A 15,433-nucleotide genomic window follows, 5' to 3' on the forward strand; every position below is an offset into this window, starting at 1 on the left:
AAAGCTAGACCACCATGGAAAACGTGGAAGCACTGGACGGCCGTTTCGTTCTATTATGGGACTCCTCAGCGGTGCGCACCCACGATCCCGCACTCGCGAGATTCGAACCCAGGACCTACCAGTCTCGCGCCAGAGCACTTAGCCGATAGACTACTGAGCCGACATCCAACGGTGTTAATGTCTAACCTCAACCAATCCACGAAATTGTACTTCCAGGTTTTCCATGGTGGTCTAGCTTTAATTGACTTATGATCTCAACTATATAAAATTACTAAAATCTCCACAAAACCCCCTTGTGATAAAAATATTTTCTTTTACCTGTTACAGCAGTTAATGCTCCATGTGAATGAACTAAACACAGTACAAACTGTACACCGAAATAACCGGACAATGAAAATATAAAGCCATAACCATAAGTTTGTAAAGCATGCTAATTAAACAAAATAAAAAGAAACCATATTGAAAAAAAGAGTGAAATAACAATATTTCATGGAGGATTTAAAATGAAATAATAATAATAATCTGTTATACAATCTAAGGTTAAACAGACATTATTTTTAATTCTAATGTTTTAATGAAGTGTAAAGTTTATTTATTTATTTAAACACATAAATATTGGTACAAGGAAGCACTAGATACATATGCGCCTCACAAATCAAATGAGATTTGTGTGAGGGCTGTGATACTGCCCAGGTGCCCAAACCGAAACAGGTGGTTTTCTTAGGGAGTCACACTCGGAGCCTTCGACCTAAAGGTTTAGCCCACAAGGCAGTGGAGCATCGTGAGGAGATGCAGTCCCATGGTAGCCGGTGACCAACGATTGATTCATACGCCATTCGTTCCTTCAGGATACTGGAGCCCATGTGCACCATTGGTTTGGAATCAGGATTTTCCAACTCCCATAGGTGGACTCGCTGTGTCCACCAACCCGGTTAAAGCGCTGAGCATTCGCTTTTCGTCCTCTCAATTTCGTAAACAGTGATGCCACGAGAAGGCAGTGAGTAGGACTTTCCTGGCAGAGGCTATATACGCGTGGCCATGTGAGAGCATTTCGAGAGGGAGAGCGGACTCTCCCCAATCTCGGCAGTACCAGGGCATTTGGGGGCGAAGTGTAAAGTAAAGAAAAACGATTCATTATCAATGACGTTAATGCCGACAGTATACATTTTATCAGTAGTAATCAATGTATATTAAACGAAGAAATTATAATCGACCAACAGATTTCAAATTGTTATTCAAAAGATATGTTCATTATAAAAAACAAACAGGCATACATAGTTTGATATCCTATTTTATTGTGAATTGAAGTGAGTTTACCACCTACTAATGAAACATTTCAATGTTTAAAAGAACAAATCATTCATTAGTTATACAAATTATAGTTATGGTTATAATCAGAAAGTTATAAATAAATAATATATTTGTAATATTCCAATGAGAACACATTTCACTCTCTGAAGAAGTGGCTTACACTGAGTCACGAAACATCAGAAAATCTAATTTTTCTAATCATTGGGATATTACAAATATATTACTTGTTTATATAATCAGAAAGCTTTCATTCGTTTTCTGTTGGTCTATCTGAAGTTTTTATTGATCACGTTGTCTAGAAAAGAATCAATGCTTCACTAAGGAACCACCTAGTTTCAGGGAAATAATATTAGTGGAGGATTGTTTAATTTTAAAGATGTTTTTTTCATTAATGATAAGTAACAACACGATTGGATAATCAAAAAGAATCAAGAAACACTAAATAATTGATTTATTTTAGTTTGGATCCCCCACTGCAGTGAACATTCATGACGTTACACACAAGACTGGATCAAAGGACTTTCAGATTTTATAGCAATCATGATTGTTTTCTTCATATACTAAGTGCACATTTACGTACTTAAATTTGGGTCACACTTTATTTGTGTGAGGGTTAGGAGTACTACTTGATCAACTAAACTCCAGTAGGTGCGAGGGGGTTCAAATGTGTGAAATACTAGTTGAAAGCCAACTGCTTTAACTACTGAACTACCACAACATGATATCCTCAGAATACTGAGTACGAGTTTAACGGTGTACATTTTCAATACCAGCCAACTTGCGACAGGAGCAGATAATCACCAAACAGTATCACTGGAATGTGCCTACATCAGTCAGAAACAAGAGTACATCGCCCAAAGCTATCATATCAAATTGGCACTATCATGATTAATATCGAAGTAGTAGTAGTAGTAGTAGTAGTAGTTAGTGTTTGTGATAGTAAAAATAATCATATCCCTCACAATTGACCTGATTGAAAGCGACCAGTCATGAATTTCTGGCCAGACCAATGTCGAAGTTGTAGGTGTATGTTGCCAGATTCCGAAAAAGGACCGGGTAGATACTCATTTCCACCTAGCTTTTCATAGTTCTATGTTGGATCAAAACCGACAATAAGTATTGTGAAAAACTAGGTACTTAACTTGTATGAACAAATAATAAAAAATTCAATAAAACAACGGTTAATTAATAAGTAAAAGCATCATGAAATAACTAAACAATACCTACATCATTAAAAAAATAGAAGGATGGTAACAAGTTGTCGGATATTGTTAGAACGGAAGCCAACAAACAAAAGCCCAATGAATACGAATAAAACAACTGAAATATTAGTTCATTTCAGAAAAATTAAAAAGAAAAGCATGAATTTGGAAAACGTTAACACAAATGGGAAAACGTTACTTAAATTATTCAACTCATATTGATTTAATTTCCATTTACGAAAATATACAGTCAACTGGAACTCTTAAAGATATCGATATAAATAAAATAAACAATTATAGACTTTGTGAACTGGTAGTTCCCGTACAATGCTCTGATAATTTCAAGGATACGACCATTCTATTTATTTCCTGAATACTCTTTGAGGCAGGAAAAATCATTACAATCGAATAATACGATAACTCTTAGGGAATAGCGAGAATTAACCTTGACAGTAAAGTATTAGTTTATCGGATAGTGAATGATCTTTAGAGCTAATATGCTCGGATCACTTATGACATTTGATCGTATAATTTTTTTCCTAATGTGTATATAAATATGTGATTCCATCAAATGAAAAAAACGTCTTTCTGTTTAATGTTAATGCATTTGATATTATTTCATTCAGGAATTTCAGTAAATATTCTTTTCTTATACGCAACCATCACTCGGACATACTGTATTATTGTGTCCATCAACCGATCAGCCCTCTATTCATTTATACCAACCAAGCAAAACTCGTCAAGGTTCGTCATCTATTCTAACCCATAAAAGTTAGTATACAAAATTGGTGGACATCATTCCATTTTTAATCTCAACAGTTGTCTAGCTGAAGTCAGTTCTTAATGGAAAATATGAAAATAGTAATAGATTTATGTGAAAATTTTAAACAATATCGACAGAGTTAACTTACAATCTCTGAATTTGATCTAACATACTTTTTCATGATAATTTCCTGAAAATTACCCAAAGCTCCATCACAACATAATGCGAGAGAAACTAGAAAAACTCCTACAATAGGAAAGATAAGTTAACCAACGCTTGTAAGAAAAACTTGTTGAAATCTATGAAAAATTTTATTTCTCTGGTAAAATTTCAATAAACGATAAAAAAATCTTATATGTAGCATACAATAAATAGTTCATACAAATAGACCCAAACGTTGCTGCTACCTTGACGTGTTGGTCAGGCTTGCCTATCGTGATGAACCAATCGAGCCATACTGGCTGGAACAACCGTTCCTAAAGGTCCTACCACGCCAAACAGGTCGGTAAGATTAAAAGCAGCAAACTCAAGGCCGGAAGGCGAAGTCGTACTGCTGACTGTACAGGGGTGTGACGGCAGGAAGGTGTTTCCTACACACAACCAGCATAACAGCGATGCTGCCTTCTCACAAGGAAAGGTGAGGTTGGAAAAGGTCAACCCTAAAAATGTACACTTCGCCTTATCCCATGGATTTCCGTCTCCGGCGGTAAGGTCCCAACAAGTACGGAGCTAACACAAAAATTACCCACAAAGAGGTCGTGTGTGACCGGCCTCAAGCAGTTGTCACATAAGCACTGCAGTCACGCTCTCACGTCACTAAGACCACCTCTAAACCAGTTTCCTTTTCAGGTACCTCTAGAAGAACCCTTCCATGGTGTGGGCAACCGGGAAGTGATAACTGCCCTCATACCTCTAACAGCATTCAAAACCACTGTATTCATAATCAATCTCCTTCACTTCCTACTATTCCTTCTTCCTCGACTTTCAACACTAAACTTCCTCCTTCGGTTTCCTCCTCAGGTGTCACCATGGCCAACGACTCTAGTGCGCGAAACACTGTCCCAGGTCTACTGAAACCTCACTCCAAACTACACATTGGAGCCTCAGACGTACGTACCTTATGTCCAATCGGTCAGCTGGTCTTCCTGGCTAAAACCCTAGAGTCTCTTACCATTGATGTATGCTGTGTCTCCGAAACACACATACAGGAACCTTGTGCCGTCATTCACTTGACCTCACCTCGCTAAAACGCGGAGCCGACGAGATACACCCTTCGTGTATCTGGTGACCCGATGGCTAGCTCTAATGGACTTGCAGGTGTAGGCATAGCACTTAGTACTAGGGCATAACAAGCACTATTAGAATGGATCCCCTTTAACAGTCGCCTGTGTGCTGTCCGGCTAAATGGCTCCGTAAGAACTCGGAAGGATAGGGACACACGTCGTTGCCTTTTCGTCGTTTCTGCCTACGCTCCCACTGACTGCAGTCCGGATGAATTGAAAGATGAATTTAACAAAAAGCCTTCTTCAAAAAGCTAAACACTCAAACATAGCGCTCGTAGCACGTGACTTTAATACCCAAGTAGGAAGCTTAAACCAAACAGAGAGATATATAGGTGGGTATTTTGTTATTCCAGCTCAGCGCACAGATAATGATGACCGTCTGCTGCAACTGTGCTCAGACAATCGTTCATTTCTAGCAAGCGCTAACTTTAAGCATAAGGAGAGACATAGTCTAACATGGAGACCACCTGCACCGAACCAACGATGGACTCAAATAGACTATATTACCATTAGTCACCGTTGGAGACGCTCGATAGAAGACTGCCACTCGTTCTGGAATACATGTTTAGACTCTAATCATGCTCTAATATGAGCACGCATTTGCCTGCGTCACACTGGACGCAGAAAAACCAGATTAAAAAGACTCATTAGAGTTGAACGCAGTGGTGAGAAAGCCAAAGGTAAATTCCAGGAACTACTGAAGTCACACTGAAGCAATTTCGAGAACGAGACTGACCCATATGTTGCTTGGAAAAATATACGAACAGCTGTGGAAACAGCAGCGATATCTATTAGTGATTTGAACAAAAAAGTTAAGAAAAATAAGTGCATTTCTAATACATCTATTGCACTAATGGACTCTCGTAAACTCATCCCATCTGGCTCCGAACACGATGAAGAGCGAAAGCGAATCAGATCTAGATTAACCAAAAGTCTGATTAACAATCGTGAGTAGTGGTGGACAACGAATGAAAAAGATATGGAAAAGGCAGTAGCTGTAAGTAACACCAGATAGCTTTCTGGACTCATGAAAGAAACTAGAATTATGAAGTCTAGTGTGAGTGAGGTAATCTCGCAAAAAGACGACACTCTTATCTACTCTCAGCACAGACGTTTAAAACGATAGGCAGAACACTTTAAGGAGCAGTTCATGGGGCCTTCAGCTACCCTACAACTACCCACCATTCCCTAGCAGTCTGAAAGAAACATTGAAATAGGCCCACCGACTCTAATTCAAGTTCAAAAAGCTATAGCTAATCTAAATTGAGGAAGAGCAGTTGATCCAGATGGATTGGCTCCAGAGGTCTTCAAGTACGGCGGTCCAATTTTAGTGGTTAGGTTAACTAATATTTTAGTTAAAATCTGGAAGTTCGACGCAATCCCATCTGACCGGTCACAATCATTTATTGACCCAATATATAAGAAGGGGTCAAAATCATCCTGTGATAACCATAGAGGGATTAGTCTGGCTAACATAGCATCTAAAATACTTGCCTCAATAATTATCGGGCGCCTAACTAAGACTCGTGAACTGCAAACACGAGAAAATCAGGCTGGCTTCAGACCTGGTCGTGGCTGTATCGACCACATATTCACTATTCGTCAGGTTTTAGAACATAGACATGTTTATCGGAGTTCGACGATGATAGTTTTTCTTGACTTGAAAGCAGCATTTGACTCTGTAGACCGAGAGGTTCTGTGGAGGTGTTTGTCGTTAATAGGTGTACCTCAGAAGTACATAAACCTTGTGAAGGCTCTTTACATGAACACTACTAGTCAAGTCAGAGCTTATGGAGAACTGTCATCTGATTTTACAACTTCAAGTGGTGTCCGGCAAGGCTGTACATTATCCCTATTTTTGTTTAACATCATTATGGACCTATTGCTGGAAATAACACTCTCGTCGACTGAATTTTCAGGAATCGACCTCTTTCCATGAGGTCCACTTATTGACTTAGAATACACAGGTGACAGTTCTGTTTGGTGAAGAGGCCGATAAAATGCAGATTCTCTTCGTAGCAGTGAGCAACAATGCCAAGATGTTTAGGATGTGTTTCTCCACCTCTAAACGCAAATTGTTGCTTTAGGACTGGCCTGCGTCAACACCTGGACCAAGGATAGGGAGTGAAGTAGTTGAACACGTCAACAACTCCACTCATCTTGGAAGTCTGATCAGCCCTAATGGGTTGGTGTCTGAAGAAATCTCTGCACGGATTCAAAAAGCTTGTTTGGCTTTTGCCAACTTACGTCGCCTATGGTGAAGGCCAGATATTTGTCTATCCATTAAGGAACGAGCATACTGTGTGGCAGTTCGTTCTGTTCTAGTTTACAGCTGTGAAACATAGCCATTAAGAGTACAAGATACTCGTAAGCTACTAGTTTTTGACCACAGATGTTTTAGAAATATCGCTTACATCTGCTGGGATCACCGGGTGAGTAATGGTAAGGTTGTAAATCTTCATCGACTGAGATGGTTGGGCCACATGTTACGTATGCCTGAACACCGATTACCACAATGAGCAATGCTGACTAGTGTTGGGGATGGTTGGAAGTAAGTTAGGGGCAGCCAAACCAAAGTGTGGCATCAGCCCTTGAAGTCATTAACTTCTGGTCTGAGCAATGTTGGTGGATGCAGGCTACCCGGTTGGAGTTTGCGCAACTATCGTAACCAGTAGTTGGAGACTCTAGGTGGCATGGCTCAGAATCGATCACAATGGCGTGGGTGTTTACACTCTTTGTCTTCCCTTAAGCCGTGAGATTAAAATTACTTTATACCTTTCCTTCTACGAACTAATTCTTTTTTCCATGTATCATATCCTTATATGCAACCATTTTTATATATTACTACCATTAAAGTAGCCACTTCCATGGATTTGGTGTTTATCTTCCTTACCTTAACCATGAGCTGTTAATCATAATTTGAATTATTCACACAGGTTTATAACCCTCATTTAGTCTTAGTTATTATGTTGACACTCTCAGAGTCACTCTAGCGTCGCTCAAAGGTCGTCCATAAATTATAGTCTCATCCTTAACCCTAAACCATAACCCTAAACCTTAACTCTAACCCTAAACCCTAAACCATTCCAACATACCAAAAACATTGAAGCTATGTGGTCGAGGCTAAAAGAATTTTTGAGACCTTATCATGGTTCCAGAGGTCGACTACTATGGAGCCACATGGATGAGTTCCTGTGCCGGATGCACTATGATTTTAGAATTTCTGAACCTATATCTAACCTTGATAAGTTTTTGAGTCATGTAAAAGAACAGTATCCCCTTTAATTTTCGAGTTTTGTACAATATATTTTTACTGTATACTGTCTTCTGATTTGCTAATATTTCTCAAGGTCACTTAAAATTCGTTCAAAGGTCGTCCATGCAGTTTAGTCTCACCGAAATGTTTCCTCTTAAAATCAATTTACACTAGATACAGTCATTTCAATCTTAGGAATGTCATCAATCGAAAATTTGAAGTAAAATATTTAAGTCGGGTGGTCTTATTCAACCAATAGTATAAAGGATATTCATAGAATCAATTTTATGGCAAATTTTTGATTCCACCTTCAATTTAATAAATAAACAAGTATCTATCAGTCTGCATGTTCGATGTTACTTCAGTATTTGAAAATCATCTTAAATCTCTCGTTGGCTGGAACAATTAACTAACTACAGATGCTCACATGATTGTAAAGATAAACAAAATTTCAAACTAATTTCGATGGTTTACTACCAAGAGAGAACATAAAACAAATTGAAACCAGTCTCACTAGTAAATAACATTCAACTATTTCCACCTTTCGAACATGCTCGACATATTACTAAATGCCAGTGTAGTTATCAAAGCTAGCGCTTATCTAAATAAAAATGAAAACACATAAAAAAACAAGCTTACCAAACAAAGTAAACTTAGGCTGTATAGATACATCAACTAATGTAAAACAAATTAAACCTAACGTCATCAAAAGCACCGCCAATACTTCATAAATGGAATATCTTCTTCCTAAGTGATAATTACATAAAATATACTTCAATTTACCTTGTATAAGAACTCCACCTAACAGCACTGGGATCATTTTACAACACTTAAAAATCACTTGAGTTGGATAGTTAAGAAAGCCGACTGAAGCATTAGAAAGAGCAATGGAACCCAATGTCAATACAGCTACAAGAGCATAGAGATGAATCCATGGGCTAATCAAATAAATGTGCAAAACATGAAATCTTAATATTAGAACTTTACTTGAATAGTTGATAACCATGAGCACGTAATTCCAAAAATGATAAAACCGAGTAGATTCCAAATTGATATAGTGTAAGGAATGGACTATAGGATCGTAAATCATTGGCAGAGAATATTGCTTCCTACAATGAAAATATAACCTGAAATATAATACCCAGTTTTTTTAAATCGTTAGACATTAACAATTAAGTTATGTAGATGGAGTTGAATAACATTGCAAAATTGAAGATTTTGGGTAAGCAGCATTACTAAAAAATATTTTTGCCAATAATGTTTAAAAGTTTCACTTGACGTTAAACGACGTTAAATATTACTGAGGAATCATAGTTTGACAAAATAGTACATTTTACTTTACTTGATACGCTATGTACAGTACGGTTTGTAGACGACAATAAAAAAATATTACTATCACTCTACTTAATTATTCATCTTTCAACTTGTCATCTGTTGTTTTAGTTCCTGTGGAGATCTACTTGTACTTATACGGATTCCTTTTGGAACATAATGGAATTGTAAAACATTAAAAATTTCTGAGACTTTCGTCTAATTAAACATACCAAAAACATGAAAGATACTGTTGGTTAACACCGCTAAAATGTAACCCATCCAGACTCCTGAGTTTAGAAAATTCCTTAATACAATTAATTCAAACTGTTATCTTCAAAACGCAGTTCTACATACCCAGCTGGGGCCAACAACGAAGTAACTCATTTTTTTTGTAAAACCCGAAAACTGTATCAACATTATGTCGTTAAAACATCGGACTACGTTGCTGACCAGTGACATTAAGATAATTACTCAAGCAGCTAATACGTAGACTTATATTTTCACTAAAATATTAGTCTTGCGATAAGAATTCCAAATTATAAGTTGGTCACCAATAACCGCAATACTCTTAATGAGAACCGAATTTTCTTAGTTTTCCAAGATGTGGTTTCAGGATAAAAGGCTATCTTAAAAGACTATAAACGAATAACCAAGCTTTTACCATGAAAACTATGTGTGCCATAGGGAACATAAAGGCATCTATGTTTTAATAAGCAATGATAGAAGTTCGATGAGTAAGTATTGTTAACATGATCGCTCAATAGGCATGGGGAAGCTAAGATTTGTAAGGTCAACAAGTACAGTATTTGAAGTAAATATGACCAAGTGTTCGAATTCCGTGACAAATAACAGATTTGATATAGTTCATTCAGGTTTACCCCAAACACCACTGAAAATGAATAGCATTTGAAACGGACAACAAGACAAATAGAGAATAACATTTAGTAACATGGATTTATAATATCAGCAATAATTAATCATTTCTAGAGAGTTTCTTAAGGGTTAAAAGCAGTATGAAATTGGAGAAATATTGTGAGGCATAATGCACAGGAAAATGACTTTACTGGATTTAGAGTCCCGAACCCAACCAGCTACACTTTGCAACAAAAAGCAACTCGAGGACGAGTTTTACTCACATGTTTTGAACTCCCTCATTCCTATGAAATTGGTGGCTATTTCAGTAACTGTACTATATCCACAAGTCACTTGGTTTACTGGTGATACAAATGCAACGGAAGTCTACAATCATATTCTTTTGAGGACTGATAAGGAGAAATTTGAAGATTAACAATCACAACTAATGAGTCAACCCATGAAGATTAATATAAGCACGGAAATAAATACTAAAAGATGTTGAAAACGTTTGGACAAATTTATAACACTCAGACTCCAATAGATTGAAATGTAACTGTTAAGATTAGTTTTTACCGAGTTTTAAGATTTCCCACAGGACAGTACCTTTTGTGTTGGTACAATAGACATTTCTATATTTTTACTTTTTAAATTAGATTTAAAAGTCAGTTACGGTAGACGTTCCTTTCTTTAGTTAAGGCTGATTTTAACTGCAAAATACTCGAAAAGTAAACCAATAAGTAGATTATGGCGTATTACTTCAAAATTTTGAATGGGAGTTAGTGACATGGTGAAGAATTTATGTTAGGTGGATGTTTTTGTTAATGTCCCATCCTTCAAGGGGAATGATCTTATCAAATCACTTTTAATGTTCTTCTACGCATTATCGGGCCCTACTTTGAGCAGAAGCATTTCGACTATTTTATAAAAGCTTGGTTAACAAACTGTTTTAGCAGATTTCGTTAATAGCGGAATATGCACTCCAGAGCTTTTGAGGAATTGTTGGTTTTTCTTTGACCTTCCATTGTGAAACGTTTTTCGAAGTAATCTATGCTGATAATAAGTCCTTCGTGAGAGAATATCATATTATTCACAACAAGGGATTATCAAGGTGTACACCACTATGCTAAAAACATAAAAATCTGTTTATCAGGATCTCTAAATCGTCGCTACTCTCAACCTGTAGTTAATCCAAACACGATAAGCTTAACTTTTTACCATGTATAGATTAATGTAATCAGCTTATTTATTTATTTATTTTAGCACAAACATTGGAACAAGGAGAAACCAAATAGATATGCGCCACATAAATCACTCGATCAGTGTGAGGGCTGAGGTACTGCCCGGGTTCCCAAACCGGAGCTTTTGATCTAGAGATCTAATCCACAAGGAGATGAAGCAACTTTAGGAGATGCAGTCCCATGGTAGTCGGTGACCAACAACAGGTTTATATGCCACTTGTTTTCCTACGATCCTGGAGCCCATGTGCACTATTTGTTTGGAATTAAGGTTTTCCAACATCATCAATGTGGGTCCTCCGTATAGACCAATCCGGTAAAAGCGCCAGACATTCGCTTTTCATCCTCTGAATTTCTTGAACAATACCCTCGCCGCGAGAAGGCAGTGGCTGTATACGTATGGCTATGTGAGCGCATTTTGAGGGAGCTGTCAGTCAGTCAGTCAGCTACAACGTAGGACCAGGCACATTTATGCATCAGTCCAAGTTGCCATACCTCGTTAGCATAACAAGATGAACACCGAATTCATAGAAGTAGTTAATTTAGTGGTGGTAGTATATAAAAGGTTGTATATAAGGATATAGTATAGGAAGGAAGTTATGAAGCAATTTTAATCTCAAGGTTTAAGGGAAGATAAAGAGTGTATACACCTGCGCCATTATGATCGATTATGAGCCATGTCACACACAGTCTCCAACCATTGGTTACGATGATCACGCGGACCCCAACCAGGTAGTCTGCATCTGCCAACATGGCTCAGACTAGAAGTTAGTGACTTCATGCTCTGATGCCACGTTTCGGTTTGGCCGCCCCTAAGTGAAGCTCTCACTCGACTGGTAGTGTTCATGTAAAGAGCCTTCACAAGGTTTATGTACTTCTGAGGTACACCTATTAACGACAAACACCTCCACAGAACCTCTCGGTCTACAGAGTCAAATGCTGCTTTCAAGTCAAGAAAAACTATCATCGTCGAACTCCGATAAACATGTCTATGTTCTAAAACCTGACGAATAGTGAATATGTGGTCGATACAGCCACGACCAGGTCTGAAGCCAGCCTGATTTTCTCGTGTTTGCAGTTCACGAGTCTTAGTTAGGCGCCCGATAATTATTGAGGCAAGTATTTTAGATGCTATGTTAGCCAGACTAATCCCTCTATGGTTATCACAGGATGATTTTGACCCCTTCTTATATATTGGGTCAATAAATGATTGTGACCGGTCAGATGGGATTGCGTCGAACTTCCAGATTTTAACTAAAATATTAGTTAACCTAACCACTAAAATTGGACCGCCGTACTTGAAGACCTCTGGAGCCAATCCATCTGGATCAACTGCTCTTCCTCAATTTAGATTAGCTATAGCTTTTTGAACTTGAATTAGAGTCGGTGGGCCTATTTCAATGTTGAGGGAGCTGACTCTCCCCACTCTCGGCCATACCAAGACATTTGGTGAAATGTTAACAGTTCGGAGCCATGCTGTTTGTTAGTAATATTACCTATCTGCCGGAACCAAAGTAGATGGGATGGAGTCGCATATTTGACCTTAGTTGAAATTAAATCAGCATATTTGCAATTAAATGGCTTTTACCTAATATCGCACTTTTCGACTAGTGTATTCAAGGTGTTTGATGTCAACAGATTTTGCAAACCAGAGAATAAATCGTAGGCTGATGAGACGCAATTTATTCGAAACTTGACAATTTCAAGTTAGCTTTGAAGACATGATGAAGCAATACTGAGAAGTTTCGAAATTCATTATTAAGAACCTACTAATTTTCTCTAGATAGATAACTGTAATCAAAAACTAAATTAAACCGGCGGTGTAGGATTCACTAAAACCCATCAATAAAAGGCCTGATATTTCAGTTAATCAATTAAAAAACAATTGGGGTTATCATAATCTTATAGTAACCCCAATGAGACTTAAGTCACATCTACTCCAGTATTCTTGACTCAAAGATACCGAGTAATATTTATCTACCATGTACTAATCACCTCCGAGTTACCATGAAACAGGTGTTTTAAGTTCGTTAGGGGAGAATTTATGGTATTTTTGAAACAGTGGCTAAACACACGCTCTTGGATAGACAACTACCTCTTGCCAATTCGAGAGCAGATTTCAGATAGATACCTAGTCGTAGATGAAAATGTATAACAATGCTCTGAAATTTACGACTCTTTAATTTTTTTATCTGCATATATTTACAGACGCACACGTGTATAAGTGCCTATTTATCAGATCAATAACAATCGAATTTTTTTCGAAATGAATAAACCTTTGAGCTAAAACTAACCTAAACCAAATAAATAGCAATGAATGAGTAATGAAATGACCTGTAATGCTCCGAAACATATATACAAAATAAAAATCCCAGCAATTGAAACACCCAGTTTCCAGTTGGGTGTTAGACTTGACATGTTGAACCCGCATATGTATATTTCATTATTGTTTGGCATTGTGGTAATTTTTATGGTGGTCCGTTCCATCATTTTGAAACTATCGGCTTTTGAAAGCGCACAGCGTAGAGATGAAAAACAGTAGCGCAGAAAAGTGCCTTGACGTCACAGTGTTGTTGCCCAGGTTGAGTAACATTTGTAAAAGCGCCAAGGTCACGATTCTGTTTCTGGTCTTCAGACCTCAACAAGCTTCTGGTTATCTTATTAAGATTACTGACTCGTTGGAGTACATTCGGAGTGTGAGAGCAGAACCAGTGAAGTCTCTCCAAACCCCCATACGACGAAAGCCCAAAATACTATTTGGGTAATGATATGTCTTATCTTTTTTCTCTCTCTCCAGCACTAATAGTCTTCGAGGCCATGGCAAAAATGTTTAAAAACGGCTCAACCTTACCTTTACAAAATTTTGCATAATAAAACCACAGTAAATTGTTATGCGTTAAAATTTGCTGAAAGCAGTAATTATAACCTTCGTAATCGGTATTTTTATCAAAGATGTCGATAAAATCAAGCAAATTAAAGCCAATTTTCCTTATCACACACCACGGAAGTCTCTGGACCACGTCACCGGTAAACATCCGATCAAGTCAAAAGCTTACTCAATTTAAATCCCCTTGAAGCGGCTTTATGGACCTCTCTGGAGTTTTCCACATGCTCGATGTAGCTTACCAAAGGCAACCTCAACTTGATGATGTGCCATCCAACACCTAACCTTGTGAATAAATAACCGATTGTCACCGGTGGCACAGAACACAAATGTTCAACTCCCGAGTAGCACCTGTAATTTCACATTTCACATGTCACAGTCTCAACGCTGTGCTTCATTCGTTTCCTTTTGTTATATGCTTCGTATTCCCTTTTATAACTAGTAAATAACCATGCTTCTTGGGTTCTCTTTTGATCTCTACAACTACTGGTGGAGTTGCACACATTGAATCTTAGAAGTGCCTGGAACCATGACCCAATAAAACTTAATGCAAATAGAGATCACTTGGGTGGAAAATCATATATACTCAGAATCTGTCCATAAGAACCTCTATAAAACATAACACTGGTTCACCCGCAGTATAACGGATTATTTTTCTCATAGAATTACGCAAGAAACATTCACGTATATACAGTATATTTTTTGCCATATGATGACAATGTGAAAGCGTATATAACCGTATGCATACAATTATTTATCTATTTTAACCATATGACAGGACCACAATTTTGAACCTTCAAAAAAATATTTGGTCGATAATTGTGAAAAATACGCCTTAAATTTTGTAGAATATTGCTTAAACTACATTTGGACGCCATAACTGGAATTACCTGTTCGGTTAGTGAACAGATACCTCATCAATCCTGTGAGTGCTGCCCAACCATGGCCGATCACAAGAAGCTCAGAATATCTCAAATTCTTGTGAGTTCCTTCTAGTTCATGTTCAAATGGTTTAAAAATAGATTTGGTCATTATTAACATTCAAATAGTGTTTTTCTACTTACTTAACGTCTTGCAAATTTCTCTACTCTAAATTCTTCTTTCAGATTCTTTGATTCGGCATCTGTTCTTATCATCCCTAAACCACATATCATCTGACTAGTGTCTCATAATTTCTACCATTAGTTAACCTGATAGCAGTGTGACAAACTGGATGTGTAACCATTTTATACAAAAGCTTCAGCTATCAGATTTGCTTGTAACACGGAACTAGTAGTGATAGTGTATTCTAACAACGTGTGCAATATGGAGCATAGATTAAAGCAATATT

General features: G+C 37.5%; 1 protein-coding gene across 1 annotated transcript in view; it reads right to left on the reverse strand.

Annotated features, from left to right (window-relative positions):
- The window catches only part of Smp_157230 (putative udp-galactose transporter), a gene marked incomplete at both ends in the record, with an annotated part of 16,452 nt that extends 2,776 nt beyond the window's left edge, over nt 1-13,676 (reverse strand). The window contains 7 exons of the mRNA XM_018789601.1: nt 363-474; nt 2,539-2,631; nt 3,425-3,522; nt 8,455-8,562; nt 8,599-8,753; nt 8,803-8,924; nt 13,554-13,676. Coding sequence (XP_018655027.1) covers nt 363-474; nt 2,539-2,631; nt 3,425-3,522; nt 8,455-8,562; nt 8,599-8,753; nt 8,803-8,924; nt 13,554-13,676 — 811 coding nt within the window. The remainder of the gene's footprint in view (nt 1-362; nt 475-2,538; nt 2,632-3,424; nt 3,523-8,454; nt 8,563-8,598; nt 8,754-8,802; nt 8,925-13,553) is intronic.
- Between the last annotated feature and the right edge of the window lie 1,757 nt (nt 13,677-15,433).

Source organism: Schistosoma mansoni, chromosome W, assembly GCF_000237925.1.
Source record: "Schistosoma mansoni strain Puerto Rico chromosome W, complete genome".
NCBI classification, from domain to species: Eukaryota; Metazoa; Platyhelminthes; class Trematoda; order Strigeidida; family Schistosomatidae; genus Schistosoma; species Schistosoma mansoni.